This window comes from Penicillium malachiteum, assembly GCF_028827825.1.
Source record: "Penicillium malachiteum strain IBT 17515 chromosome Unknown utg000004l:1.0-4883003.0:1.0-4884900.0, whole genome shotgun sequence".
Taxonomy (NCBI): domain Eukaryota; kingdom Fungi; phylum Ascomycota; class Eurotiomycetes; order Eurotiales; family Aspergillaceae; genus Penicillium; species Penicillium malachiteum.
Window position 1 is genome coordinate 2928961 of NW_026643097.1, and position 27951 is coordinate 2956911.

General features: G+C 46.5%; 10 protein-coding genes across 10 annotated transcripts; 3 read left to right on the forward strand and 7 right to left on the reverse strand.

Annotated features, from left to right (window-relative positions):
• Positions 1 to 1868: 1868 nt before the first annotated feature.
• N7483_009175 (uncharacterized protein) lies at positions 1869 to 3188 on the forward strand (the record flags this gene model as incomplete). The annotated part of the gene is made up of 1 exon (XM_057092602.1): positions 1869 to 3188. The coding sequence occupies one exon, from the start codon at positions 1869 to 1871 to the stop codon at positions 3186 to 3188; it is 1320 nt and encodes a 439-aa protein (XP_056943776.1).
• Positions 3189 to 4198: 1010 nt separating this feature from the next.
• Positions 4199 to 6160, forward strand: N7483_009176 (major facilitator superfamily domain-containing protein; the record flags this gene model as incomplete). Its single annotated transcript, XM_057092603.1, has 7 exons — positions 4199 to 4425; positions 4749 to 4846; positions 5025 to 5205; positions 5265 to 5526; positions 5585 to 5683; positions 5770 to 5870; positions 5923 to 6160. The coding sequence occupies 7 exons, from the start codon at positions 4199 to 4201 to the stop codon at positions 6158 to 6160; spliced, it is 1206 nt and encodes a 401-aa protein (XP_056943777.1).
• A 1330-nt stretch (positions 6161 to 7490) lies between these two features.
• On the reverse strand, positions 7491 to 8290 carry N7483_009177 (NudC domain-containing protein; the record flags this gene model as incomplete). The annotated part of the gene is made up of 3 exons (XM_057092604.1): positions 7491 to 7522; positions 7609 to 7930; positions 8042 to 8290. The coding sequence occupies 3 exons, from the start codon at positions 8288 to 8290 to the stop codon at positions 7491 to 7493; spliced, it is 603 nt and encodes a 200-aa protein (XP_056943778.1).
• A 1465-nt stretch (positions 8291 to 9755) lies between these two features.
• Positions 9756 to 10076, reverse strand: N7483_009178 (uncharacterized protein; the record flags this gene model as incomplete). The annotated part of the gene is made up of 2 exons (XM_057092605.1): positions 9756 to 9832; positions 9935 to 10076. 2 exons carry the CDS (start codon positions 10074 to 10076, stop codon positions 9756 to 9758), a joined length of 219 nt encoding a protein of 72 aa, XP_056943779.1.
• A 5000-nt stretch (positions 10077 to 15076) lies between these two features.
• Positions 15077 to 15892, reverse strand: N7483_009179 (uncharacterized protein; the record flags this gene model as incomplete). The annotated part of the gene is made up of 1 exon (XM_057092606.1): positions 15077 to 15892. One exon carries the CDS (start codon positions 15890 to 15892, stop codon positions 15077 to 15079), a length of 816 nt encoding a protein of 271 aa, XP_056943780.1.
• Positions 15893 to 15953: 61 nt separating this feature from the next.
• On the reverse strand, positions 15954 to 17684 carry N7483_009180 (uncharacterized protein; the record flags this gene model as incomplete). Its single annotated transcript, XM_057092607.1, has 1 exon — positions 15954 to 17684. One exon carries the CDS (start codon positions 17682 to 17684, stop codon positions 15954 to 15956), a length of 1731 nt encoding a protein of 576 aa, XP_056943781.1.
• A 780-nt stretch (positions 17685 to 18464) lies between these two features.
• N7483_009181 (2-(3-amino-3-carboxypropyl)histidine synthase subunit 1/2) lies at positions 18465 to 20156 on the reverse strand (the record flags this gene model as incomplete). Its single annotated transcript, XM_057092608.1, has 1 exon — positions 18465 to 20156. The coding sequence occupies one exon, from the start codon at positions 20154 to 20156 to the stop codon at positions 18465 to 18467; it is 1692 nt and encodes a 563-aa protein (XP_056943782.1).
• Positions 20157 to 20433: 277 nt separating this feature from the next.
• On the reverse strand, positions 20434 to 21600 carry N7483_009182 (maleylacetate reductase; the record flags this gene model as incomplete). The annotated part of the gene is made up of 2 exons (XM_057092609.1): positions 20434 to 20981; positions 21075 to 21600. 2 exons carry the CDS (start codon positions 21598 to 21600, stop codon positions 20434 to 20436), a joined length of 1074 nt encoding a protein of 357 aa, XP_056943783.1.
• Positions 21601 to 22136: 536 nt separating this feature from the next.
• On the reverse strand, positions 22137 to 23416 carry N7483_009183 (WD40 repeat domain-containing protein; the record flags this gene model as incomplete). The annotated part of the gene is made up of 2 exons (XM_057092610.1): positions 22137 to 23004; positions 23061 to 23416. 2 exons carry the CDS (start codon positions 23414 to 23416, stop codon positions 22137 to 22139), a joined length of 1224 nt encoding a protein of 407 aa, XP_056943784.1.
• A 1053-nt stretch (positions 23417 to 24469) lies between these two features.
• N7483_009184 (uncharacterized protein) lies at positions 24470 to 27753 on the forward strand (the record flags this gene model as incomplete). Its single annotated transcript, XM_057092611.1, has 2 exons — positions 24470 to 24697; positions 24751 to 27753. 2 exons carry the CDS (start codon positions 24470 to 24472, stop codon positions 27751 to 27753), a joined length of 3231 nt encoding a protein of 1076 aa, XP_056943785.1.
• Positions 27754 to 27951: the final 198 nt, after the last annotated feature.

The following is a 27951-nucleotide window of genomic DNA, read 5'->3' on the forward strand; positions in this document are numbered from 1 at the left end:
CATTAGACTCGTATTCTCATTTGAAATTGCCCATTTCATTGGGGAGAAGTCCTGTAATGCCAGGAATATGGCAGCCATGAAGTCGGAAGATACTGAGGGGTTTATTGAAACGCTATTCAAAAGCGAGATAATGGACAGTAGCTGCGCAGGGCAGCCAGCCCATGACTGCCCATCTGAAAGGTCCATGATTTTGGTTAGTGGCATCGTAGAGAATAGTGGATGGTAGAGCTCTTTAGATTTCACAAATGTTTTGCCGAGAATTTGGAACCTGCTTTCGTTAGTTCAAGAATCGGGCAGACTATTGATGATTGAGGTGTACACTCACGCTGCGTATGTCGTTTCAAAATTATTGTACATTATAGAAGAATTGGAATCTTGCGTTTTCGTATATGGTCTTATTGGGGCAAACCCTGCAGGAACGATTCCCTTCAGTGCATCGAGATGGCATTTCCATGAATTTGTTCCGGAATCCATCAAATCTTGCCACACTAATAGCAATATTGAGGCGATTATGCCATCAAGGTTTCTGTATTCCAGGAAAAGCAGCTCTTTCCGTATATTTTGCAACGCAAGCTGTTTATGCGTCAAAGAATCATGGATGGTGGCTGGAGGGAGGTGTTCAGATGACGTCATCAGATGTAAATTTACAGCCATAGTATCCCTTTCTATAAAAGAAAGTCTATGTGTTTCAACTGAGGTATAAGTGACTTCTCGGTATGCTTGATGTAGTGCTGCAATCGATGAAATAGTATGTAAGAGTCCTGGACTCGAAGGCATGAGGCGCATAAACTCCCTAAAGGGATTACCTGCAGGGGAATCATAAAGTACGCTCTCCACAGAGCAAAACTGGTCAACTGGAGTCTTCATCAGCAATACTCTTTTACAGTAAATTTCAAAATCGGACCCACAGTATATGATGTAATGGCGCATTTTTGGTGGCAGATCTTGTATAATAGGGTCTAGAAGCAGCCTTGGGATAGGCGGAGTTGCTCCGTCATTAATTGGCAAAGCTTTCCCCATCAACTTTCCCCTGCTTGCTACGCCATTAATCCATTTTAATGGCCTTTCTTTGCTGTATCCTTGGCATGTCTTCCCGGATATGAAACATTTATGGCAATGAGGGAGTTGTCGATCACATCGCACACGGCGACGGCGACAAGTCCAACACGAGGTGGGAGAATTCTCCTCCTTTATTTCTCCCATGGATCCGATAATACCGGAGCTTCGTGGGATCAAGCAGGTTCTCATCTCAGCAAAGTGACAAATTCATATCGAAAATCTGATGTCAAAGTATTGACTCTTGATCATAGCCTCGCCCTCGTGGATGATTACAAAGACACTAAAAGATAGATACGCTAGTCCCTTTGAGGAAGCCAAGACGCGGGGCTTGAAGGAATATTTTCTTATTGGTTAAAATGACGAAAATATAGATCCATATATGGATACCGAATCGTGATTAACCGACCAATCACATGAAAGCTGTCAAGCACCTAAGTATCAGTTGAACTCAATTTGACCACCTTGGCTGCCCCGTCAGGCATAGCGCGATACGCGCGGGCATGTATGTTCTCGGAGGGCTTTGTGAGCAAAAGGACCGCTTGATGCAAATCGATGTTTGCGTGATTTATATTTTTGGCAAGGACTCGAATGATGTCTGGAGCTTGAAATCGGGTATATATATGCCATTTCCTGGTAGGTGTGATCCAGCACTTAGTGAGTCGAACTTGAAGCACCTGAGAGTTCAAATTGCAACAATTTGAACATTTGAACCTGAATCATGTCATAATTCAAACTCGAATACTACTGTCAAAATTATTCCTTATTACCACCTGAGCATTGAGCATTTGTATACCTCGACAGCAACAGGCATGGAAGCAAACACTGGCAATCTAAGATTGGAGATTCCTCGGAAACATGAGATTTTCTTCAATGAGCTTGGAGACACCCATTCGTCACCTATCAGCGGCTCGGCGCTTCTCATGATTCAGAGTAACAAGAACTCACACGCAGAATTCGTCGATCTTGAATATCTGAAAATATCCCTCATTCGCGACGTGACCGCGTCTGACCAAAATTGTGCAACTAGTGGTGAGCATCTTCTTGGGCGCATCAATCGATGGTTCACAACAAATCCGAAGATTACCTCACATGACACTACTACACGAAACTGCTCGATCATTGAAGAGGTCACGCTACATGTACCTCATCTCTACCTCGAACCCCAAGTCGGCTACTCCCTACAGGAGGGTAGAACCTACAAAATTCCCTTTCACATACCGATTCCAGCCGATCTTCCATCAACATTGACGACTAGCCTGGGAGACATAACGTACTTCGTTGTTGCTTCTGCAAGAACCACAAGAGGAGAAAATCTGAGTGCAAGTGAAGAGATTACACTTCTTCAGCACCTCATCCCGGAGCAAGATCTAGTTCAACGAACTCGGACGTATCGGAACTCGAATTTCGTTACAAAAATCATCCTTACCCAGAATATCGCTGCGATCACGAACTCCAAACTTCCCGCCACGGCAGAAGTGTTCGTTCGACCACCAGCAACGCCTGCAGGTCGCTCCACGGAATATAAGTGTGTGGCTATCAGGGGCATCCAGTGGCGTATCGAAGAAGTGATCAAGCTCGTCTATGAGCCAGAATGTGAAAGTGAGAGTCGTTCAGAGTGCTCGCAGATCGAGGACAAGATATGTGTTCGAGAGATATGCAAGGGTTTCCAGAAAGGGTACTGGAAAACTTTACCGGCTGCAAAATCCACAGATCAATCTGCAGATTGTGAGGACTCATCCGTGGAGATTGCTCTTGAGATAGAATTCCCCGAAAGTCAAGTCTTTATACCTGAAGTCGATATCAGCTGCTATGAGGCTTCATTCAGTCGGACAGACTCGTCTGAGTCATCTGCATCATTTCAGCCTTCTCATCTCTCTACGACTCAGCAAAGGATAATTTTGACCACTGAACATCGACTCAGACTGGATATATCTACGACCGAGGATACTTTTGACACGTGTGATCATTCATTAGTGGACCGTAAGCCGCTACGAATTGCTAACAATGCATCGTTTCCTCTTCAAATTGTTGATAAGGCTGAGGGTAACATGGCGGAATTGTTGAGTCAAGGAAGTCCCCCAAGATATGAAGAAGTTCCGATCTCACCCCCAAAATACCACGATGAGTGACACATCAATGCAAAATTTCTATGGATTCTGAGATAGCAGAGAACAATGGAAATTCCAATCAGTTGCCGGACTCTTTTTGCATGTTCCAGTCTGTAGAATTATATCAATTGATCCGTCGCTCTTGGGTTGTTGAATAGAACAAGATAATACCCTTAGAGATAGCCGAGGCCCTTGCACATACTCCGTCGCATCTCTTGGCAATTATGCGGGGCTGGGTTCTCAGGTGTCAGGACTCAGGAGTAGCCTCCACCTAACTACTAGAGTACTACTATTGCCCGAGGAAGAGGAAATAGGCTAAATACCACTCTTTCATGTGCTAGACACCACCCTCTGCAAGTCTCGGGAACTTGGGGGAACTTGAGGTAACAAATCGACAAATAAATATCACCATGACTACTAAAAATGGGCACGATTGTGAATATCCTTTCTAGTCATTCAGTGGCAAAGGTCAATTACTGTGATGCGTAGGACCACAAGCCAGGTTAATTTTGATCAAAGATCTATATGGATGTATTGTCTTTCTTCATCTGAGATCGCCGCTCATGAGTTGAATTCGAAAGGTGAAAGCTTTTGATCATCGAAAATAGGCTAAACTTCGGGGAATTAGGATGTCATAAGACCAAGAAATAAAACTCCACGAGCTTCTTGGGAGTCCAAGTAGTGCCAAGACGCAGAACAGCTGATTCATGTCGCGAATCAAGTTATAGAACAATTTCTAAGTCCCTGCGAGCACTGTCACAATTGGTGGAACCTGGAGTAGACCGATGATCTGGGGCCTCACGAATGCGGGAAAGGTATATTCGTGGGGGCAGCAAGATTGCCGATAGCTAGGTTGATCAAATTGGAGAGGAGTAGGTAGGGATATTGAGAGAAGTTATCATCCCTTGCCCTTTGTAAAGTATTTCCTCGCAAAATTGCTGGTCAGACTTGTTACAGCCCTGTGTGCAGCTCCAGCAATATTACTGAATTTCGTTCGGAAATTATAGACGAATCGATATCTTCGCAGTAAAATGTCAGCTATACAGCATGAGGAAGATGATCCAATTTCTCCTGTTCATAACTCAAGAGAGTCACCTCACACACGTGGTCAACAGGTCGCACGATTCCTAGCGAGCGTGGAAAACGGTGCCGACAATCGCAGCTTCACAGTGGAAGAGGAGGAGCGTGTGCTACGCCGTATTGATCTACGCGTTCTGCCACTCTTGTTGGGCGCATACTTCTTTCAGCAGCTTGATAAGTCCTCCTTATCTTACACCTAATTTTTGGTCTCTCAGAGGACGCCCATCTGGTTGATTCAGAATACTCATGGTTGAGCTCCATATTATATCTTTCTCAGCTGGTGTTTCAGCCTTTGGCGGCAGTCTTGCTTGTGAAAGCCCCAACGGGAGAGGTCATTTCCACAGCTATGTTTCTGGGGCAGCACTTTGACAATCATGTCTGCTTGCACCAATTTTAAGAGCCTACTGGGCATGAGATTTGCTCTTGGTGCTTTTGAGTCAATGATAGGTCGGTATATACAGAAATTTGACTCCTTGAAACCATAGCTAATGCTCTATACAGCTCCTTCCTGCATCGCAGTGACCCAAATGTGGTGACGTCGACGAGAACAAACACTCAGAGCAGTGATGTGGAATGGGATGAATGGTCTAACCTTCATTGTGAGTAATACTCTGTTTTTACTCGTGTTTCCATATGCTAATTTAATTATCTTAAAGGTAGGAAGCCTCTTTACGTATGGTCTAGGCCATATTCATAGCAGCACACTCTTCTCTTATCAAATTATATTTCTGTTTTGTGGCCTATTGACAGTCAGCTATTCTTTTCTCGTTCTTATAGTCATGCCCGACTCCCCTATGGAAGCGAAGTTCCTGAGCGACCGTGAAAAGTACATCTCCGTTGAGCGTCTTCGTGCGAACCAAATGGGAATTGTCTCTAGAGAATGGCGGTGGGATCATGTGTGGGAGACTCTATATGATATGAAAACTTGGTGTTGGTCTTTCTTGGTGCTGTCAATATCGTAAGTTCTCAGACCAAGCTATCCTGTGAAGTATGGAGCTCACTGACCGAATTCTGCAGCATCCCAAGCGGTGGAATTAGCAGTTTCGGGAACCTGATTATTGAATCATTCGGGTATACGAACTTCGAATCTATTTTGTTCAATCTTCCCCTGGGAGCGATTCAAATAATTGCCATTGTTGGAGGTGGTTGGCTTGCTACTCGATTCAAGATGAAGGGAATGATCATAGCCCTTTTCGCTGCTCTCTCCACCATTGGGACGATTTTGATGCTTGTCATACCACGAAGCAACAAGGGAGTCTTGCTGTTTGGATATTACATGGTATTTTTCTCAGCTACATATAATGCAATACTACCGGTTAAGAACTAATAAATTATAGGTATCAACACTTGCTGCCATCACACCTATCATTTATGCGTGGGAAGCACAAAACACAGCGGGTGATACGAAGAGAAAGTTCACGTCCGCCATTGTGCTAGTTGAGATGTGTACTGGAAATATTAGTCCAGCATGACCTGCTTTATTTCAAGCAACTGCGCGACATGTTTACTCATATGTCAATAGGTGATCGGACCGCAGCTTTTTCAAACCTCTCAAGCCCCGGCGTACCGGCCAGGTCTTATTGCTTGCTTAATTATGTTCATCCTTGTGGGTATTTTTGCAATGTAAGATGCCGTACAACCAAGTTCGAAATCCATTCACTAACAAATTCGCCAGATTGACTGATTTCTATTTAATAATTCTCAACAAAAAGCATGCAAAGAAGAGAAAACTTCTAGGCAAGTCCGCGGTCATAGTTGATAAGTCAATGTTGGCAAAGGATGAGATTCAACACAGTAAGGCTGTGGAGGTTGAAGACATAAATGAGCAACAGGCTTCTAATACGACAGCTGTGGACAATGAGTTTGCGGATACCACTGATCTCCAGAATGAGGACTTCATATATGCCTACTAGCCACTGGCAGTATGAAGAGCGCCTTGGGCCAGAATTTGGATTCTTTTTATCATTGATCGATTCAGTAGAGCAATAAACCAGAGCACTAAGGGAAACATACATACAGACTCGGATGCCAAGGACAGTGTTCAAGATAATTAGTATGGATATCCACTTGGGCACTACATGGATGTCTACTGAGATCTAGTGGACCTGTCCACGGGTCTCCGTACCTACCTAATACTAGTAGTTCCTTATGTACCCTAATTTCTCGATCTCGACCTAAAAAGGTTCATTAATCTTAACTATAAAATAGACTAGGAAATAAGATTCGCCAGGTACTGATCATTAGAGCAAAATATACCGTATAGACTCAAGCGTCATAATTATCGAAGGATCCATGTCAAACTATAGAAGCTTCAAGGCATTATGCAACAATCCCAAACAGGAGGACCATCCATTCCACCAAACACTCGTTGTTCCAGATTCGATCTACCATGCATTCAAGCGAGTGGAACCAAGTGGCACGCTATGCAGCATTTAATCATGATGAGTATTTAATTTTGGTCATCTCCTTACAGATCAACATCCGACGCGGAAACTCTTAACAATATCCGAATAATAAGAATCCTTCAGATCCTTGCATGAGTTCGGGGTTGTGCCGCGGTACCCGGAAGACGATCCGCTGCCCCTGCATCTGTACCGGGCTAGATGCATTGGGATTGATCCCGGATAGATGTATCACATTTACGGTGGCGGGAATCTGGTTTCACTTCCCGCGGTGGAGCTGGATTGTTCTAGAACTGCTATGTGGGCATTGTTAGATCGGTCGGGAGTTCGGAAACTCGATCTTGTGTTACGGTGTGTACGATTCCCCCCGTTGGGTCGTCGGGTGTTCATGTCGGGTACTATTCCCCGGTCAGAGTGGAGTTGTCTCGGTAGAGTAACCGGGTAACTGGAACAGAGGACTAGTACAGAGTGAAGATTGACACTATTTGATTTAGTGGTGAATAGGTTAATGTCTGTCCCGGTTTTAAGACGAGTCAACTGCAGTGTCTGAATATCACTGAGCTTGAAATTCTCCTAATGCCGAGGGCTGCAAGATTAGTGAAGAAGATTTAATTTAACGGGTGAGTGTCTATTATTCTCAAAATAGCAATTAGGGGAATAGATCCAGACTAGTGCTTCGAGTGTAAACGAACACAGCAACACCAGTTAAATCAAAGAAACTAAGTAGTTTATTTTCATAATCATCAACACCTTCAACATGCGGAATGCAAGTAACTCATGATCATGACTCAAGCTCTTTATCTAAAGTGTACGACTTGTACAATAACAGTTTTCATCCCGTTCAACCGATTTGAGCATTAGAGAAATCCATTTCTGTGCTAGCGTTAGTTGATAGGTCATACGGAAAAGGAATCCGCAGGATCTATTCAGGAGCACAAGCAAAAAAAAAGGTTACTTACCAGGGTGATCCGCCTGGAACTTCTTCAGAAGATCCATCTTCTTCTGTTCGTCGCTAGTCATACCGCCCATTTCCTTTTGGCGTTGATCGTACATCATTTTCTCGACCATCATGCGGGTCTCTCCGTCTAGATCACTCAGGCTAGAGTTTTCGGGCTGGATCTTAGTCACATCGATCTTGGGCGCACCCTTCACAACATGGGGCCACCACGTCATCTTGTTCGCCTTATCCAGATGCACATTAATTTCCTTGCCGGGAGGATTCGCGGTGGTTTCTAGGGTCCATGATGATTCGTCGACAAGAATAGGATGGGGGAATTCGCCCTATAATGAACCAGAAGTAGTCTTAGAAGCGGTCAACAAGTTCCTAGAACATCCTTGGATGCTGGGTACTGCGTAGTGGGGGCATAGACTGGACTAGACTCAACCACGTACCTCAATAATAGGTTCTTGTCCCTTAATTGCCACGCGGATCTTAGTCTTGGTTAAGAGAACCTCCATGTCGCGGCCCTTGATATTGGTAGGGATCGACGCCGTCACGTCGAGCTCTTTGATGTCCTGGGTCCATTTGTAGGGGAGCTGAGCCTGCTCGGCAATCTCCCGAGCCTTGCGCTCTTTCTCCTCCACATCTCGAGCAGCCAATTCGGCCGGGGATGGAGTCTGTTCAGGATCGGCGGATGACATTTTGTTGTGGAAGAGAAGAGATGAGGTTGGAACTTGGTGGGGGAGAAGATACCCGAGGTTCCGCAATATGATTGGTCAACTCTACTATAATGTACACAGTACACTCCGAGGTCCACGTACTATAATATGGAGTACTTCATACATGAGCAGGATTCTAGATTGTAGATCTATTACAAATAGAAACTTGTTAGAAAAAATCACACTTTAAAAATCTGACATCTTGATCCTCCCTGATGTCGGTCAACGATCATACATAGCCGCGCTATACGCGTCCCGTATATTAATTCCCCACTTCCTCCTTTCACCCCCTTGCTTAAAAATCAACATGGAAAGGGCAGGTCAAGTTATGACAGATCCTAGAGCGGCGCCCATAACGCCTTCTCAAAGGAGGCAACGGAAGCCAATCTCCCGAATTTGACTGATCGACAAACGGTGCGGAATGCTGTCAAGAGGAAATGGCCTGCAGGGGGGAAAAAGGAAAAGGGAGGATCTGATCGACATGGAATACGACGCGAAGTCAAGACGCGTTAATTTTCCTAGTTTTTGCTTATTTCTCTGACTCGATTACCGAGTACGAAGCAAGTATACTCTACTAGTCGATCCGTCGAAACTACGCACTAGGCAGCGACGGCTTCTACATGCCCAAGTACGGACTCAAACCTCCACATATGCCAGTGTATGTACTCACGGGTCGCCTCATTCCACCTAGATTGGTACCCTACACCGCCCCAGTACTTTCGCAAGTCAAGCTGAACATTCGAAGGCTGAAAGGGTTGGGCACTGGCACCGACAGGACGGACCGCGAATGAGGATGCAAGTATAGGATGATCTTATACATGCATGTGCTGTTGACCGACTTCGTTCTCGGGTACGACAATGCAAAATGCCATGCCGGTAGATGAAAGAATGTAAAGGACTTCACGATTACTCAAGCGCATAGAATAGAGTATGGAATGTCTTTCAAGTTTCAAGTTAAGAAAAGCGGATATACTTGACCGCATAGATTGCGTATGTATAAGAAGAGGAAAAAACAAATCTCGATTTAAATCCTGGCTAGGGACAACGATCGACCAGGGATAGTCCCTCGGATATGCAAGCCTTGCCAGATTTCCGCTCTCCAAGGTGCCCATTCGATGGGAATTATTTCCAATGACAAAGCCTTGAGAGACAATGGAAAAAAGAAAAGAAAAAAAGAAAAGAAAGACTTCGCCCCAATCTAGTGGCGGAAATTGAAAACTCGTCCCATGTACCTTAATCCTCCTCTTAGCTTGAAGGAAGCTTCACAGAACGAATGTAGCCTGAACCTGGACATGGGACTTCCCGCGTGTCTTGTACTGATTCCTCAGGTAAACAAGACACAGCCATAACGTATTGACAAGAAAATATAACGAAGAGTAGTGGATGTTGATCCAAGAACACCAATGAACTCCAAATGTAGCGACCGTCCGTGCGTTATAGTTGTGAATCATCGGTTGGAGGACTCGGATTCGGAGTTTTTGTTTTGCGATGCGTACAATTTGTCTAATCTCGCTTGCTCTGCATCTATGGGAAAGAAAGAAAAAATGTCAGATCTCAATAATGCTTCCCCTCCCTGCATATGGCGTATCATATGTCAAAGGGGAATGATTATGATCATGATCATACCTTGAATGCGCTGAAGCTGTCTGTTTGTATCGTCCATCAACTGAGCCCAGTGCCTTTGGTATGACTCGATGCTGTCCAATTTGAGAGGCTGAGGGTTGGGCTTTGGCTGGTTGTCTTGAGAGTTGACCTGATTCTGATCCATGACGACGAAGCGGGGTATGAAATTGGAGACTTGGAAGTTCGAAGTTCAAGTTGCGTGAAAAGATATTCACAGAGAGACAAGGTCGTCTTATAAGAAGTTTTGATCTGAAGTATTGAGGGGTGAACTTTGGAGTGTTCAAGATGCGATGTCAAAATTGTGTGATTCAGAGTATTGATCCCATCGCAAGGCGGGCCCCTTTATATACATATCAAGAATCCATCTTCAAATTCGATCCCCCCAAAATTAATTTTAAATAAATAAATTAGATAAAATCTAAAGCGGAATATAGAGGAATTTTCCCCCTTCAGAATTTTCAGAATTATCAAAATTATCAAAATTATCGGAAAATCAATAAATCCAAAAAGCAAAATCCACAGAATGTTTGTGCTGAGACCGGTCACGAGCCACAGCCGCAGCGTAACTTGATTGAATTTATTATTTTTTATTATTTTTTTTTTAATTCCATTTTTATTTTAATTAAAAATTAAATCAATTTATGATTTTTCCATGGCTTACATGAGATTAGGATGACAACACTCCATAGAGGTTATGTAGGGTTATGTAGCTAGTCCCTGTTCGGTAGGGAGTGTTGGACTCGTTCACCGACTCTCTCTGTTCTCTGTCCCTGGATTTGGATTCGTCCTCGGTACGACGGCCCGTGTAGCCTAGGAAAAAAACACCGGGTAAACCCCCGATGCAAGTTATTATCATGAAACAATTAGCTTGATTGGATAAACTAGGGGTGGAAAAATACTCAGGGACAATTGCAAGAGGCTGATCGAGAAACGGCCTAGGGTCAAAGCTGAGCCCCTTCTTGCGCATTGGGAAAAAAGCAAATAGAAAAAAACTCAAAGGACTTGCCATAAATGGCTAAAATCCAAAAGGATTAATACCAGGGAAATATTATAACTCTACTACATATAATAAAATCAAATCTATTACATGGACAAAGAAATGTAGAAAGCAAACAAAAAAAAGGAGGATATGTATGGATTGGTCTCCACTCCTCCAAGTTGAACTCGATACATCCTTGGAAACTTGGAGAGCTGAGAGCTGCCTTGAACGTATACATCTGATGGTGATGTCAGAGTACGCCAATGCGAGACTAGTGACTGTGCGTGATTCAAGCTATGGGATGTACCCATACGGAGTGAGGCACACTTATATGGTTCCCCGTCAATAACTAATGGTCCACCACTTTTGCGGGCCCATTCCGGGTGATTAGGGCCACGACGCCCCAACAGGGCGCCTATAGGATAGCTTCCTGAGAACCGCCCGAGCCTGTCCGTACCAATCGGGGGGGTTTTATCGGTGCTTCCGCGCCAGCCGATCTGATATCTGGAGCCTTGAAGTAGTGGAGTCCAAAGAGATGTATACGATCTAAGAAAAAAATAAAAAGTATGGAGCCCCTATAAATGATAGACGAAAAGAAAACCGGGGGCAAATGCACAAAAAAGAAAAGAAAAAAAAAGGAAAATTATACACACTAATACTAGATGCAGGCTGTACGGGGAATCGGACTGGGTTAATCCCAGTGATCAGCGCCCGATCCGATCTCTCTCTTGGCTCAAATGCTCTAACTTGAAATTACTATTTCCTAGGAGGTTATCCCTGGTACATATCAACTCGGCTAACATTTTAGTCTCCAATAAGAACGTGTACATGAAACTCATCAAATAAGATCGGATATGTCTCTTATTGGCTAAACATAGAGGGATTCACCGCCGATAAGGGGGATGTACCTTAGGCCTCAGGTACCTTAGGGCCGTTGCATCTTAAAACTGAAATTTCAATTATAGATTTTAAGAAATTCGATATAGTTCTCCCCTTTCTAAAAAACGCCTTCTGTAATCACCCCTCATTTTGATCCCCCTCTATCTCCTTCAGTAACCCCACGTGTTTACACGCATGGTCGTTGTTACTCTTGACCGCATCGTCAGTACATCCCACGTATGTACATGCCTCAGTGCCTAAGCACCAGCGTCATTGGATGAACTTCCAAGCTCAATCACTGGTTATCCGAGGCACGGACCTACGTATCTATTTCCCATGAGCCACTAATTCCTCTCCATATAAGCCAGGATAATCCTAGCTATCAGATGACACCTTCTCCCTCCCCGGCCCCCTCAATCTCGAACCGACGCGCTTGGTGCCTCAAGATTCTTTCTTTGCTTTTTCCATTTTTCCATTTTTTGACAGCCGATCTTAACTTTCTGTTGGGAATGACAGCACAGTCACCTTCTCCTCCGATTGTCGCCAGTTTCTGTAGCTGCAGCGTGGCTGTCTTGCGCAGCGGTGACTGGCCCCTCGTGCTCGTGCGCTTGCGTCTCGATATACTCAATACTTGCACTAATACTTGACACTCGGATAGATGTCGGTAAGAATTGAATGGCATTAAGGTTTTGCGGAGCGGTTTCACCCTTGACCTCTTGTTTTTGAGGTCATCGTCATGCACTCTGTAGTATGGAGGGGCACTGACCGTCTTCTAACGTGATTGTTTTACCCCGCGGTGACCACATCACTATCACACTAGTCAGGCACTGCTGTCAAGGAAAAAGGAAAGAAAAAAAGAAAATCTAAAATAATCAATCATCATAGTAAATATTTCTAGTGAGTCATAACGCAGTGGCGTAATTCACCCGGGTTTATCCAAATGAATCATACATCATCACTGTAGCCTACAGAGGACATCATGATATTCAGCTCTATAAAAAGTACCAAAAAAAAACAATGCAGCTGGGCACCGGGGCAACTGGGCATCAAGAAACAAGAAACAAGGTACAATCGTATCGCAGACCGCGAGGTATAAACGAGTCTCCACATAGAATCATGGCCCCACGGATAAATAAGAGAAAAGAAAATATAAAAAATAAAAAAAAATAAAGAAAGTAAAAAAATAAGAAAAATAAAAAAATAAAAAAAAAGGCAAACAACTTGAAAAAGGAAGCCTCAACGAAGGATCAGAAGAATCACGGAATCTCCAGCGGACCTAACCGCCGGGAGGATGGTCAATTTCAAGCCCAAAAAAGCCAAGGGGCCGTCTCAGAGCGCAGCTTAGTGTTGAGAGGAGTGACCTGATTCGATCGGATTGAGCGGACAACCCGGTGTGCAAACGTACAAAAAATGGTACTTTTGTCACTGATGACACCGAGCATGACGAATTCAAGGCAGGTTACATGTACTCTCAGGTGTACGTTGGCAAGTCCGCTTGTAGATCAAATGGCTATAGTCCAATAGGATGAAGCATGTACTCTTATGGAGATAGAACTGGTCTATTTCGTACAAAGAAATCAACTAATTACTTGGAACGAAAATAGACAAACAATGGATGGTGCAGAAAGTAGACGTGTAGAAAAGACGGTCAATGAAAAAGTACACTGCAGATAGCTACAGTATACGAGACCTCCACCGAGAGCCTCAACATTGGATAAAATCAGATCTGTAACAAGCCGGAGCACAGCTGTCCTTCCAAGGTACCTTCATCCGCCACGTCAACAGAAACCCGAATGCACCACCTCGACGATCCAAGGCATCACAAGACTCATCGCACTTATCCGGTCCACCGGCACCGACGGGGTACATCCGCGTAAAGGACGGAGGACGAAGGACAGTAAGCTTTGCAAGCGATGCACCGATCTATAGGGATCATTCGTCAGGAGCTTGACAAATCTCCCTAATCGAAGAACAAAAGTACCGATCGCCCGGAAAGCGATATCCATCGTGCTGGCAGAAGTACGGACTTAGTGCTTCGGACGCCGTGAATGGCTTCTCTATTTGGTTAGTGGGGTTATAGTGGGGTTGCGAGATTGTCAATGGTATCAGGTGGCGTAGTTGGTATTCCGTAGGACTCCAGTGGCTTGAGCACATGTGCATGTATACGTCGAACCGGAAATGAGAATATATGAGCCGGAAAAGGGGTACGCAGGAGGTGAATATCTACCAATCAGTTGATAACTGTAGATTGGGCGGGTCTGAGCACCTCACCGCTGCAGGGAAACTTGAAGTCAAATGAACTATAGCTTGGCGGGGACTTGAGCTACATTATACTAGTATATGCGGAGTACGGATTGATGAAGACCAATTGGGTCTGGTGTCTATCATGCCAGGTGGTGTTGATACTATCTATGTCCGAATTTCGGAGTAGTATCCAGAAAGGGAATGTATAGACCATTAAGAAATAGGAAGATTCGATTTTCCATAACATGCACTGTCAGGAGTATCTGATAATGATATCAATATATGTGAAGTAGAACACATGCCCAGAAACCATGAAGAGTAGACTCAGTAAAGCCCAGTCAACAAATGCTTATCCCATGCCCACTCTAGAATCACACAATGACAAGGGTGAACCAACCCCAGCCAAGAAAGCGAGATGGAAAATAAAAGCGAAGCAAGCGCATAGACAACGGGTGAACAAAGGACACTGACTCGGTGCCTGCATCCTAGGCCAGCCACGTTGCCAGACTGGGTTGCGTTCCTGCGAATCCGTAAGCCAAAAAACCAGAGAGGACGCTCAGGGCATCCATCTGCAGTCCTAGCCTGGTTGAAAAGGAGGGGTTGAAACAAAGAGAATGTAGGAATAGGGAGAAAAAGATGCCCGTTAATGCGCCCCGCCATGTTGCAACGCCTGGTTGATCCACCGTGGTATTCACTCGCTGCCTCGATGCATAAGACATGCCGGAAAGCTGTTCCGGAATGGGAAATCAGGGAGAAGATAGGCGGCGAATAAAACAAAATTCAATAGAAAAAAAACAAAAAAAACAAAGAACAAAGGATCAAGGATAAGGGAATTCAAAAAAAGAAAAGAAAATGTCAGTGGGTCCTCGCTGGCGCCGGGGTATGTGGTAGTGGTAATGGGTAATCCGCTAAAAAGCCGAGATCAAAGGCAGATAAAAGAAAGGGAAAAAAATAAAAAAGGGTAAAAACAAGAAATTTTAGTCTGATCGACATCAAGACTATTCCGTAAAACCCGCTGATAGACGTGAAAGACATTGAGGGAGCTACTCAAATTCGTATAGTGGTCCAATATAATTAGTACCAGTGAATAGAGCGGATCCCATATCTGTAGGCAAGTCGATAATCTGGTCCTGAGATTGATACAGGGAAAGTTCCTCAGCATCAGGAAATTCGATGAGATCAGAAGGATCAATTTGATCATCCGAACCATGCTCAATCAAGCCGAAGAATTGACCAGCAAACTCAGCTACTTCGTTGGCAACCTTGAGCTCCAAAATTCCCTCGAGAACCTGCATATCCTTTTTCCATTTGCGCTCTCTGCGTGCTTTTTCCTCCTCGCGGCGCCGGCAGGTGCCATCACGAGCACGGACTTTCATGCAGTTTGGGCACAGATAGTTTTCTTCGCAGTAGGAGCACTTGCATGGAGGATTGGTTTGCACGCAATCCTGGCAGACATAGACCGCACAGGCCTTGCACTCTCGGAGATGACTTGGGCACCGTTGGCGCTGATCACCGATGGCTCGGTATTGGGGGCAAAAGAAAGATTGGCATCCTTGCCACCGATGCGTGTCAAATGACGACTCAAAGTACGAAGAAGACGGTGAGGACGATCCTGAATGGTTGGAAGGTGGGGCAGAGAAAGACCGGTTATGACCGCGAGGGAACAGAGACGGTTCAATGATGATGGGATCCGAAGCGTTGTCATCGATGCCGTCTTGTGGGTCCTCGATGAAACTGTTATTAGTGGAGTCGACGAGCCGTTGAGTTCGAAAGGGAAGGTCATAACCCGTAAGGTGGTGACCCATTGATGTACCACCGGGGGATGGAGGATTGACTGCCGATCGATTTTGGATGGTCATCTTCTCGAATGCAAGGTCTCGGTAGCCGCAGATACGCAAACGGAGACCGCGGAGGTCATGCTCAATGCAGAGCGGCTTGGAGCAACTTTTGCAATGCACTTTCCACTGTGGCGAGTCGTAGCAATCCTGGCATAGGTTGCGCGGACATGGTGAGACTTGCCGATTGGGGGGGTCCGAGGAGCCACTTCATCATTGCCAGATGACCTGTCTCTAGCGAGTAATCCGGTTTGCTAGGGTCGCCGTATGCGTACTTTGGAAACGTCTTGCTCCACTCGCTGACGGTGTACTCGAGGTCTTCCCATCCCCGGCCGCGAGGCAAAGGTACGGCACGGACCTGGTCTACATCTCGACTGGGAGTACCGATACTGATTCCTCCACCGCCGGAGAAGATGGGTTCTGTACAGCACCAATGAAACCTGAGAGCAGGACTCGACGACGGCGTTGCTGCATTGAACAGGTTGTGGTGTTGGTGGTCCATGGGGCTTGACACGGGATCGTGCATCGAACTAGGGGAAAGCGTAGCTCCGGGAGCCCACCATATAGCGTCAGAAGTACTACTAGAGTGGTCGCCGGTAGATGTAGCAGAATTTCCACGGTGTAAGTAGGGCCGCTCGTAAGCGCAACTAGCACAGAGGGTCTTTCGACATCCCACGCAGTGCATCAAGATACTGCATTGCTCACAACGTTCTGAGATGTCATCCAAACAATTATCACATTTCACATCTCGGACGAACTGGACATGACTGTGGCGAAGATGTGCGGGGGTCATCTTGCCCTCGCCTACGTCGGGTCCCTCTCCAGTACCTACTGCCTCGCCATAGCATCCGGTATCACAATTCTCCCAAAGTTTACCATCCCGAGTGGGATAGTGCTGGTCAGAAGAATTGACGGGACCAATCCAGTTCTTGCATCTCCAAAGTCGATCAAATACCACCCAGACTTCTGGGGAGCCTTGCGGGACACGCATGGAGACATATCCACGTCTGCGAAAACACCTGCCAGCAGGCGTTGTGCACCACGCAGTGTCAGTCCAGATCCCCAACTTATGGCAAAGAGTGACAAGTTCATGAGTCGGCTCAGAATCCGAATCCTTCCGCAAGAGCGAGGCCGTGAGATAAGGTCGACGGCGATGATGGCGACAACGATATGCATATAAACTCTTCAGAGCGAGCCGCTTCGTTGCTGGAGAGGTACCGATATTCCTCTCCATGTCTACGTCGTATTGAAGGCCGAACATTGTCAAATAAGGGATGATATGGTACTTCAGAGAGACATTCTTGCAGCCGCGGACTGACAGATGCTCTAGAGTTTCCCTTCGCGCATGCAGTACTGTTGAAATCAGGATCTGTCCAGATACAGCTGTGTTGTCCAACTCCAAGCTCTTAAGGCAACCGCTGAATGGAATCACCACATTCATCAATAACTGGTCCAGGGCATATGGGCGCGATTGGCGTTGGGGTTCATCTGACATGCCCGGAATTATTATCCGAGTCGAAGGGATAGTACCCGATGGGTAAAGCAAGCGAAATGAAAGAGACTTCCATGCGGTCGGATATGAACGAAAGAACGTTCGAAGGTAATGAGAGGTATGATAGAGCTTCAGGATGGTATCGGTCGGGATCTGGAGAAGTAGAGATTCGAGGATGGGAGCATTGGTGGTGATCACCCTCTCAAAGAGCGAAAGAGGACGTTCAATCGGAAGGAGTGAGTTTTGTAGGGCATTTTCTACCATTTGATGTGGCGCTTTCTGGATTTCACTGGCATCCTCTGCCCAAGCGCTCTGATGGTCCATGGTGGGTTGTTTGGCGGGATCGGGAAGCTCAAGCAGCTGTGTATTAATCTTCGGCGTCCTAGGTCAAGAAGTCTAGAGACGCGAAATCGCGAGATGGCAGCGTGAAGACGCAGCACATGATAAGACGACAGCAGATAGACTCGAAGGAGAGAATTACATCTCAATAGAAGCCACCATGCAAGGCCATTCAAACGTGGAGCATAATCGATAAGGCGGGATCGCAAGGGCGGTTCGGGGAATCCGAAGGGATAACGAGGGGAGGGGAAGGGGAAACAAGAACACCAGCACAACTCGAAAGCAAAGGTATACCTAAACGTAGAGAAGCGGACGTCTAATGGAAGAACGATGTGACAATAAGAGAAGTTGATTCAAGATATTCGTAACGTCCGGATGCGCCCGTAGTGTCATGTGATGTTATCAATAGGGTACATTTAGGTACCAGGACATAATCACAGTACTACCAAATATTGAATATAGTTACTTAACTTGGAGTCAGAAACTTGAAGGTTCAAGTTATTGGTTTTTATCTATTGTATACTCCCTACTGTGCATCTGCCTAATATGTTCTACTAGTATAATCAGGTTGGTGAAGCAATTACTCAAGGTTCAGATTGAAGGTATAGTCTCTATGCTATAAACATCTGGGCATGCAAGCAACACAACTTAAATGACCACATTCAACATTGAAATGACCTCTCATGCTGTATATTGTAGACTTGTTTTCAACTAGTGGAAATGATTGACTGATTTCCTGTCCAATTCCATATACTCAATTCCCCACTAGTGTCGCTCGCCTAATTCGCCAACAGTGTAGCCCCTGGCGATTCCCTTGCGCCCTTCCTTGACAAGCGTACTATCCGATTGATCCTCCTCCTCATCATAACGGATGTCAAAGTCACTTCCCAACCCTGTCCAGGTTCGCTGTGATCGTAAATATTCAGCCCCTGGCGATACAGCCCCGCCGATCATCGCTAGATCACCCTTAGTTCTTCTAGCCAAAGCCCTCGCAGCAGAAGGTCCAGAGGATTCATCGACGGCGGAAGCCCGGGGTGCGGGATCCCGCATCGGCCGCGAATGCGAGACGTAGCGCCCAGTACGCAGATCGAATTCGGGCGGTGCAGATTCGGGTTCCGACATGTCATCTTCCTGGTCATCTATGGTTGCACCGTTTGATGTGGCATCCTCGTCCAACTCCCCAGTCGGCTGGTCAAGGAGGGCTTGGAAGTTGCTTTGCCATGATCCCGTCCATACACGCTCGGCATCTCCCTGCAGCGCTAATTCTAATTCAAACGGCGTGATCACCGGCTTCCAGAAATCCTTGCTGTCTACCAATGAACTTTCCCAGCAGCCGATTACGACCCAGCCACCAATCTCGCTGAAATTGGCTACTTTCGCCGCGTTTAGTTTGCCCACCACAAACATGTAGCTCTTCTTGCCCGCTGCAGCAATCTTTTCTTTCACATGGTCGACGATGCCCAGGTAGTTCTTTACACTGAGGGTGTTAATCAGGATTCCCCAAACTGGGACGGTTGTGAGACGGGTAGTAAGAGCGTAGCGTCGTCGCAAGGCAGCAGAACTTGATGCTGGTAACGATTTGACCTTGTCGCTTCTGGGGCCATTGGTGGGGTAGATATGAATTGCAGCAACCCGAGAAGCAAGGGTCAACAGAAGAGTAGTTGGCGGGTCGGAGATATGGAATAATTGCCATTCGGACAGCGTCTCTGGTGCTTCTTTGACAGATGCAGGCACCGTGCGATTGGGAATGGCAGATGAAGGGTCATGAACCACTTCTGTGGCAAACAAATTGGTATAGCCATCAGCTGCGAGGCGCTGATACACATCCGAGACATGACCAGAGTAGGTGACATCGGCTGCAATGATAACGTTGGCAGCGGGGTCAGGATAGGTTGTCTTAAAGGACTCAACCACGGGGTCTATGGACAGGGGCATGTGGGTGAACACATAGATAACTGGTAATCTCGCAGTTGGCGACAGACAAGACCGGCCATAGTGCACTACGACATCGGCGTCCACATGCTCCGCAGCCACTTCATCCACACAACAAGTTCCGTAGGAGGTGTCGGCCAAAATATATAGTCGCGGGGACCATCTCTGCCCATTCTCATCAATAGACAGCTGAGACACTGACTGAGTCACCTCCGCATCTGCCCCTCCATTCGTCTCGTCTCCATTTGTTCCATTGTTACCGACAACTTCCGCTGAATTTAGGCCGCGACTGAGTAGTTGGAATACCCGCGGGGCATCTGGGAGCATATCATCGGGGAATTGAAGAGCGATGCGCTTGTACCGAGCTTGACGGATTTCCTTCAAGGTGCGTTCAATGTCGTAGGTGATAGAGAGTTCATCATCGGACAAGGATTTGGAGGTCTGGGTTGGGACGGGCTCTGTAGCCTCGAGAATACGATCGTCTGGAGTGGACAGTACAGGAGCGGCCTCCATTTCTGATCCCATTAAAAATGTAATGGTGGTTTGGAGGGGTAATCGAGGGTTCAAGTGGGATGATCTACTAGTAAAAAAAATTTGGAGCAAAAACTGCGATCCCCCACTTCTCCCCGCTGATAACCATTACTGATCAGCCCATTGGTCTGCAATTAGTACATACGAGTGAAAATAAATAAAGTAGAAGAAAAATAAACCAAAAATGAAGTCTATAGATTTACGATGATAGTTTCAGGAATTTTGTTTCCGAGTTAATATATCTCGGTACATTTATTCATTAAGTCCAGATCTATAGGTTTGCACTGGCTTGCTCTCCCGCCCAGACACGGCGGATCAACTCACGGATCGGAGCACGTTCAATAGCTCGAGGGTTCCAGTATGGGTTCGAGACAGCAATGTCAGCGGCCTTGTCCACATCCTCCTCCTTCATACCAAAGTCCTTAAGACCCCGCTTGACCTTCAACTTGGTCAACAGGACGTTCAGACCATGGATCGCATCCCCATTGCTGTCTGGGAGGGCATCTGCGAGAGCCTTCATAGCCTCGGGAATATTGGGGGCATTGTATGAGATCGCGTGAGGCAGGACGGCAGTGTGAGTCTCGGCATGAGGGAGATTGAAGCTACCTCCAAGTGTGTGGCACAGCTTATGGTGAATAGACATACCCACGCTGCCCAGGCAGGTACCACAGAGCCAGGCGCCATAAAGAGCCTTGGATCGGGCAGATTGAGAAGATGGGTTCTCGACGATTTCTGGGAGAGCGGATGCAAGGGCCCGAGTGCCTTCAATGGCCATCATGGTGATGATAGGGTTGGTGTTGCGCGCATAGAGTGCTTCGACTATTGCATTGCAGAATTCATTAGTGTCATGTTTCCAAATACTCAACAAGCTCAGTCCGAATCGAAACACTAGTAAAAAAGAGCACCACTTACCTGCATGAGCAATTGCATTGACTCCACTAGTGGCACTCATAGCCGCCGGGAGAGTCATGGTCAAGTCCACATCGTAGATCACTGTTCCAGGCAAGATCTTCGGATCCGAACGCGTCTTCTTCAGTCCATCAGCGGTCTCTCCCAGGATAGGAGTCATCTCGCTACCAGCATAAGTCGTCGGAATGCAAATATGAGGCAGCCCTGTACGAATGCTGATCGCCTTTCCTAATCCGATTGTCGATCCACCTCCAATGGAAATCACTGCATCAGCACCCTGTGCCTTTGCATACTCGAGCGCCTTGTCGGTGATATGGGTTGGAGTGTGCATAGTCGCCTCACTGAAGATTCCGGCCACTTTACCTTGGAGCACATCCTTGACGCTCTCAGCTTGGCTCACTTGTTGGGGTGTAGAAAGCACTAGTGGAGAAGTGACCTGCAGCCGGGCGACCTCCTCGGGCAGCTTTTGTAGGGTTCCGCTGCCGAACACGACACGGCCAGGGTTGGGGTTGTATTCGAATGAGTCCATTTTGATTTCTTTTTTTGTCTATTTGGACTTCAATGGGCGAACCAATGCAGTCTTATAAACCATCAATCCACCCCACATCCCACCGTATCCGATGAACGTCATGCATTCCCGTGGGGCCGTGGGGTCTATCGGCAGTTCAGGTTGAGCTTTGTTCCGATATCTTTATACATTACATTTTTCTAGTTAAATTTGGTCTTGTCAAATGTAGAATTCTGATTTTTATATTGGCATCTACTACTCATTGATCTCTTGAGTCCTGTAATTGTGGTAAAAACTGCAAATTTTGAAGAAGAAACCACACAGATTCCCCGATTAGTTCAGCATGAATAAGCGTTTTCGGATATACATTTTCCTTTTTCTCATTCTCGGCCATGAATTCACCCTATACCTATTACTGGGTAGTAAAGGGACCTGGATATTCGGAATTAGAGAAAACTGGAAATTACTGGCATTGATAACACCGACGCTATGGATTTTTTGGGGAGTAATTATGTCAATTGGTCGTATTCTGCAGGTGGGTATCAGATAATGCAGCATCAGTCCATATCGTGAAAGGCCATAACATGTTGTCCACGGTCCTTGCCCTTCGCCTTCTTTTGCTTCTTGCGATCCCGCGCACTGGGCTTGGCCTCACGATCACTATCATCAGAATCGTCACTGTCATCACTATCAAGCATGTGCTTTTCACCCATATCATCCCCAGCACCTCCAGTAGCAGCAGCCTCATGCCAGACCTTGACAATCTGTCCACCACCAGAGACCATTCGGCCCTCGACATCAAATCCGAGTCCAACAACACCCTCAGTCTCATCGTGCTGAACCTCAGAGATAACCTTGTTTTGCCCAATGCGCACCAGCTTCACCATTCCGTTCGCCAAACCAGCCGCCACGAGCTTACCATAGCCCAGCTCGTCTGGAGCAACAGCTAGCGTTTCAATGGATTCGCCGCCATCACTGCTTCGCTCCACGTAGATTCGCTCATCTTGATCATCCCAAGCTCCCTTCTCCCATAGTGTCACAACACCGTTAGATCCACCCACAAGAACCTTCTCGCCACGGCTGGTTCCACTGCTTGGAAGGCCACCGATGTATGCGGAGCTGATTAATTCTTCCTCTTGGTCTTCACTACGCACAAGAACGCCTCGGCGAAGATCTGTAATCGCCAAAGTGGTTCCACCGGTTGACACCCATTGCTTGCTGAAGCCGGAAGTACTTGTATCGGAGGCAGGAAGAGGAGTCAAGGAAGAGATGTAGTCGTCGTGAGGGTGATGCGACTGTTCGGGTTTCGCCGAAATCTTGGAGTAGGAGATACGGAGGTCGTAGAGGTGGAGAGCGCTCGAGTCTGTCGCGAGCAGAAGAGTCTGGGGGGAGAGGGCGTGGATAATAGTTGGCGCATCAATAACACTAATCGGATGAGTTAGCATGGTGATTCAAGAACTTAAGCGGGATGCAAATCTCACCCCTTCTTGTCAAGTGGGATGGCAATCTTGTTTTCGACCTGTCCAGTCTCAGACTTGGCGATCTTGACGAGCCCGTCCGTGCCAGCGGAATACAGCATCTGTCCATCAACGCCGAATCCTAAGCTCCGACAGCTGCCCTTGTGCCGTCTCGTACGCCACATGGTATCAATGTGGCCCTTTCCATTGGCGGAAGAGCTGGACGCGGAGTCATCTTGGCTTTCGGTATCTTCAGTCGGCAATCGGAAGGTTTGAACGTGTCCTGAGGCGAGACCAACGGAGACCACAGGTTCGTTGGGGTGAATAGCCTGAGTGAACAAGTCCGAGGACAGCGGGAGCGAGCAGACCGTGTCGAACATCTTAAAAATGTGATAGGTCTGAGATCTGAGTACCTCAACCAATGGGAGATTTTGAGTGAATTGAGCTGGGCAGAGGTCGTAGAGTGATCAAAAGCTTGAAGCTTGAAGCTCGTTTTTTTTTGCGGGCCGAGGATCTTCCGTCGCGCCCGGCAGCCACCTTGATTGATGACATCAGCACCTTCCCCGTGCATCTAGACACCTGAGGCATAATTTAAAGCCTAATCCCTCAGGAATCAACACAGGCAGCCCTGGAGGTTAGATAATTTCGACTTCAATGAAACATATCACAATCATCAAAATCGGCTTTTATCTATCTAATGACTCATTCAAATTTTTGGACCCTCAATAACCTCCGTGAGATCTTTTCTAGACTACATAGGTCGCGATTATAGCCATTGGGAAGGATATCTGTATAGGGAAAGAAGACCCTTGTTCGCTGCTATTGGGTTCCTTTAACCGGTGTGATGCTATATCAAAGACCCAAACGCCCTATTGAACTCTTCCATCACTGGCAATAATTTACACATGTGCAATAAATGTGGCTTGTCCATTGTTATATGCCACCTTACTGCCAACGTCGTTGTTTCAATATTGACTTACACTGGGGTCACCATTCACATGGTTGGTGACTACTCCATGACTACAACATTCGACTATTTTTGTCTTCCTGACAAGAGTCAGTCTCAATCAATTGGGGAAACCACTAAAAATTCAAGTTGTACTCATGATTCACCGAGACCCAGTTTTCCTTCCTCTTCTTCTTTTTTCTTTTCCCATTTTTGCATATGCTGATCACCGGCCATCAAAACATACTATTGATAACAGGATTCTGAATAATACTTCATAATTTATGTGCCATGACCGTTGAATGCATACGAAGATAACACCCAAGCCACTATTTACCCTATATTTAGATACCATGGCGGGCGGCTAGCCGCACAGCCTTTCCCCCGCTTGGGGGCGGTTTTCGTGAAGGACATTCAAAAACCTTGGAACCATCGGAGATCCTGACCCGAGAATCAGTTGCATAGTGATAATCTCACTCTTACCAGAATGATGGACCCACTCACGGCTCTCAGTACTGCCTCTGCAGTGGTCCAGCTGGTTGACTTTGGCATGAAAGTACTGGACGAGACCCGCCAGATTTATGGGGAGGGGCAAGTGATAACACTCGAGGAATTGAAGGGACTTACACATGATCTAGTCCATGTGAATCAAATGCTGGTATATCAATCACAGCCCAAGGGTTTGATAGCGGACCCTCTAACCGATGCAGAGAAGGTATGTCTGATATTCAATATACAGCCAGGAAGTTGGCTGACCTGTCGCAAAAGGCATTGGAGAAACTAGCTGTAGATTGCAGTAATGTGGCGACTGAGTTAATCACTTGTCTCGAGTCCTTGGCCTCGAAACCTGGCATGGGATACTGGGAAAGCTTCCTGCAAGCAATTCGGAGCCGATGGAACCACGACAAGATCAAGGAAATGCGGAAACGCATCAAATCCTTCCAAGACCAGATTGCCGTGCGTGTTCTGGCTGTTATAAATACCAGAACAATTGCCCAAGGAGAGAGACAAGAGCAACGTTTTGATCGACTGGAGCAAGCGCACGGGGATGTGGTCGATATCGTAGCCATCAATCGCAAGCTGTTGCAATCAACCATAGGCAACAATACAGCCGAGCTGTCTCACTCAATCTCTCAGAATGAACAAAAAGCCAAAGTCCGACACGAAGAGATCATATCAGCAATCCTCAAACTCCGAGATGGAAGTTCGAAGGTCATTACTGGGAATCAAACTAATGTGACCCCTGACCTCCACACGCAAGAAACCATAATGACTCTCCAAAGGCCAATTTTCGAGCATGTGGACTTTCATGTACAAAACTTTCAGGTGGTTCAATCGAAGATTCTCGACTGCCTTCACTTCAGACAGATTGATCACCGGTATGATACTGTGAACAATGCTCACCGGAACACGTATGAGTGGATCTACCACGACCCGGACGTGGAGAACAAGCCGTGGAGTAACTTTTCTCAATGGCTCGAACAAGGACATGGCTGTTACTGGGTAAATGGAAAAGCAGGGTCTGGCAAGTCAACTCTCATGAAGTTCATTTACAACCATCCAAAGACGGCGAAATCTCTTTCGGGTTGGGCCGGTAAGAATGAGCTAGTCATCTCATCATTTTTCCTCAGTAATTTGGGAAAGTCGCTACAAAAATCTCCTGCTGGTCTCATACGATCCCTTCTCTATGATGCTCTCAGAAGACATCCTCATCTGATTCCGCAAGTGGTTCCCGAGTTGTGCAGAGAGGCGGCAGGAATTCAACCCATAAGCAAGCCGAACGAGGCGGTGTTCAGAATCCATGAGCCACCTGTCAAGCTTGAAGAGCCAAGTTTCAGTGAACTTACAAAAGCATTTCAGAATCTTATTCGAGGCTGCAGTGAGAACCTACGTTTCTGTTTCTTCATTGATGGTGTGGATGAATGCGAGGGTGATTATTCGGAGCTTCTCGAGTTGATAGCATTTGCATCCCACTCACCGCATATTAAGATCCTCGTATCCAGTCGCCCTATAACTCCCTGTGTTGCGGCCTTCTCCGAGTTTCCAAGTCTGCGATTGCAAGACCTCACACACGATGATATTATGGTCTTTGTTCAAGACAAAGTAAAGGATCAACTCGAGCGCCGAGTCGGAGATCGCGCCGATGCATTGATTTTGGAAATCGTGGACCGCGCGTCTGGTGTGTTCCTATGGATCATCCTTGTCGTAAAATCTATCATTCTCGGCGTCCAGAGCATGGATAGATATGAGGATCTGCAGCGGCGGGTGGATGAGCTCCCAGAAGACTTGATGGACTTATACTCACACATGCTGCGAAATATTGGGCCGCTCTACGCACAGCAAGCTTCGCAAATATTCCAGTTAATTTTGAACAGCGTGGGAGTGGTAAACGGTGAAGAAATCACGACTCTACAGTTGTCGTTTGCAGATCAGAAGCCTGTAGATGCAAAGACCACACCTATTCGAGAGATATCCTCTTCAGAGGAGACCAGGAGGACTGAAGAGATGGATGGCCGTATTCGGAGTCGTTGTTGCGGGCTCCTGGAGATCAGAGATCGAAAGTACTCCGGAGGCAGACTCATGTCTATCCGGCGGCCTACTGTTGCGTTCCTGCATCGTACTGTCTTCGAGTTTCTCACTGAGCAGATAGAATCAAAGGATTGGCTGAATCTAGCAACATCAAAGTCAGACTTTGATCCTCAGCTCTCGCTGGCTTCTTCATGTCTTTTGCTGGCAAAATCCCTCCCCCAGCAGTGGATGGTGGACCGTGACTCTCTACCTTCGCAGTGTATGCAAAATTGCCTCTACCACTGCTCCATGATAGATCGCGAAACCGGTCTAACAACAGAGCTGTTGGATGAGCTCAATCGCACAGTGTCTTATCAGTTCGCGAAAGTATGGAGCCCAGGAAGCGATTCAGGGGAACAAAAGTTCTACACTGCTGCTTCTCCCTTCGGCGAAGCCTTAACAGTCTGTGACCGTCCCAATTCGTTCCTACCCTTGTCAGTGACATGGGGCCTATCGTTTTATCTACAAGATAAGCTAGACTTCGGTGACTATGATGAAGTACAGCTTGAAGGACTTCTCCATCTTGCTGTCACCAGCTTCATTCTTGCATGCCCTGGTCCCGACACTTCTTCCTCTGTGTACGCAGCGTCGGAATCCTTGCGAGTGATGAGATACGCGAAAATTATTTCTCTGCTGCTAGACTACGGAGTAAGTCCAAACTGTCGAGCAAAGGGTCCAAATGAAAACAGTGCCTGGGAATCGCTTTTAGATTCTCTGCACAGCCAATTATTGTACGATGGAGAATTTTTGGAAACTTTCAATGATGAAAGAGGCTATTCACGAACATTGCTCAATCTGGTTGTTGTCATGATCATGTCTGCAGCAGATCCCAACGCGAGCATCATTTGGAGATCAAAAAGTTACCGTGGTGTTGAAAAACCAGTCCAATTCCGGAGATCAGCGCTACGGATCATTGAGCTTCTCCCATCCGGCGAGGTGGCTGATTTCACCCACCACAAGACCCAGCCTGCAGCCTCTTTGCACTGTCAACAGATTGCGCAGTACCGCACACGACTTATTAGCATGCTCCAGGAGAAACATGCTGTCTCGAAAGAGTGGAGAGGTTCGGCATCGCCAGATGAGGTCAACAAAAAACCATTAAACTCAGGAAGCCCCAAAGTAACCGAATCCAAAGCTGGTGAGGAGAAAAGCCGTCGGCCATGGAAGCAAATTTCGCGAGCTTTCCGGAGAACGAAAGCATAGTGATGCACCCGGGTGATTCTTGCTGCAATCAGTCAGTACCCAGTGTATATTTGTAAGACCAATCAATAACGTAGTTCCCGGTCAAACAGGACACCCCAAAACACATACTAAATGCGATAAATTACTACTTCATATCTCAACAACCATATCAATTAATGATATTATACTTTATATAATAGAATCTAAAGAGTATACACA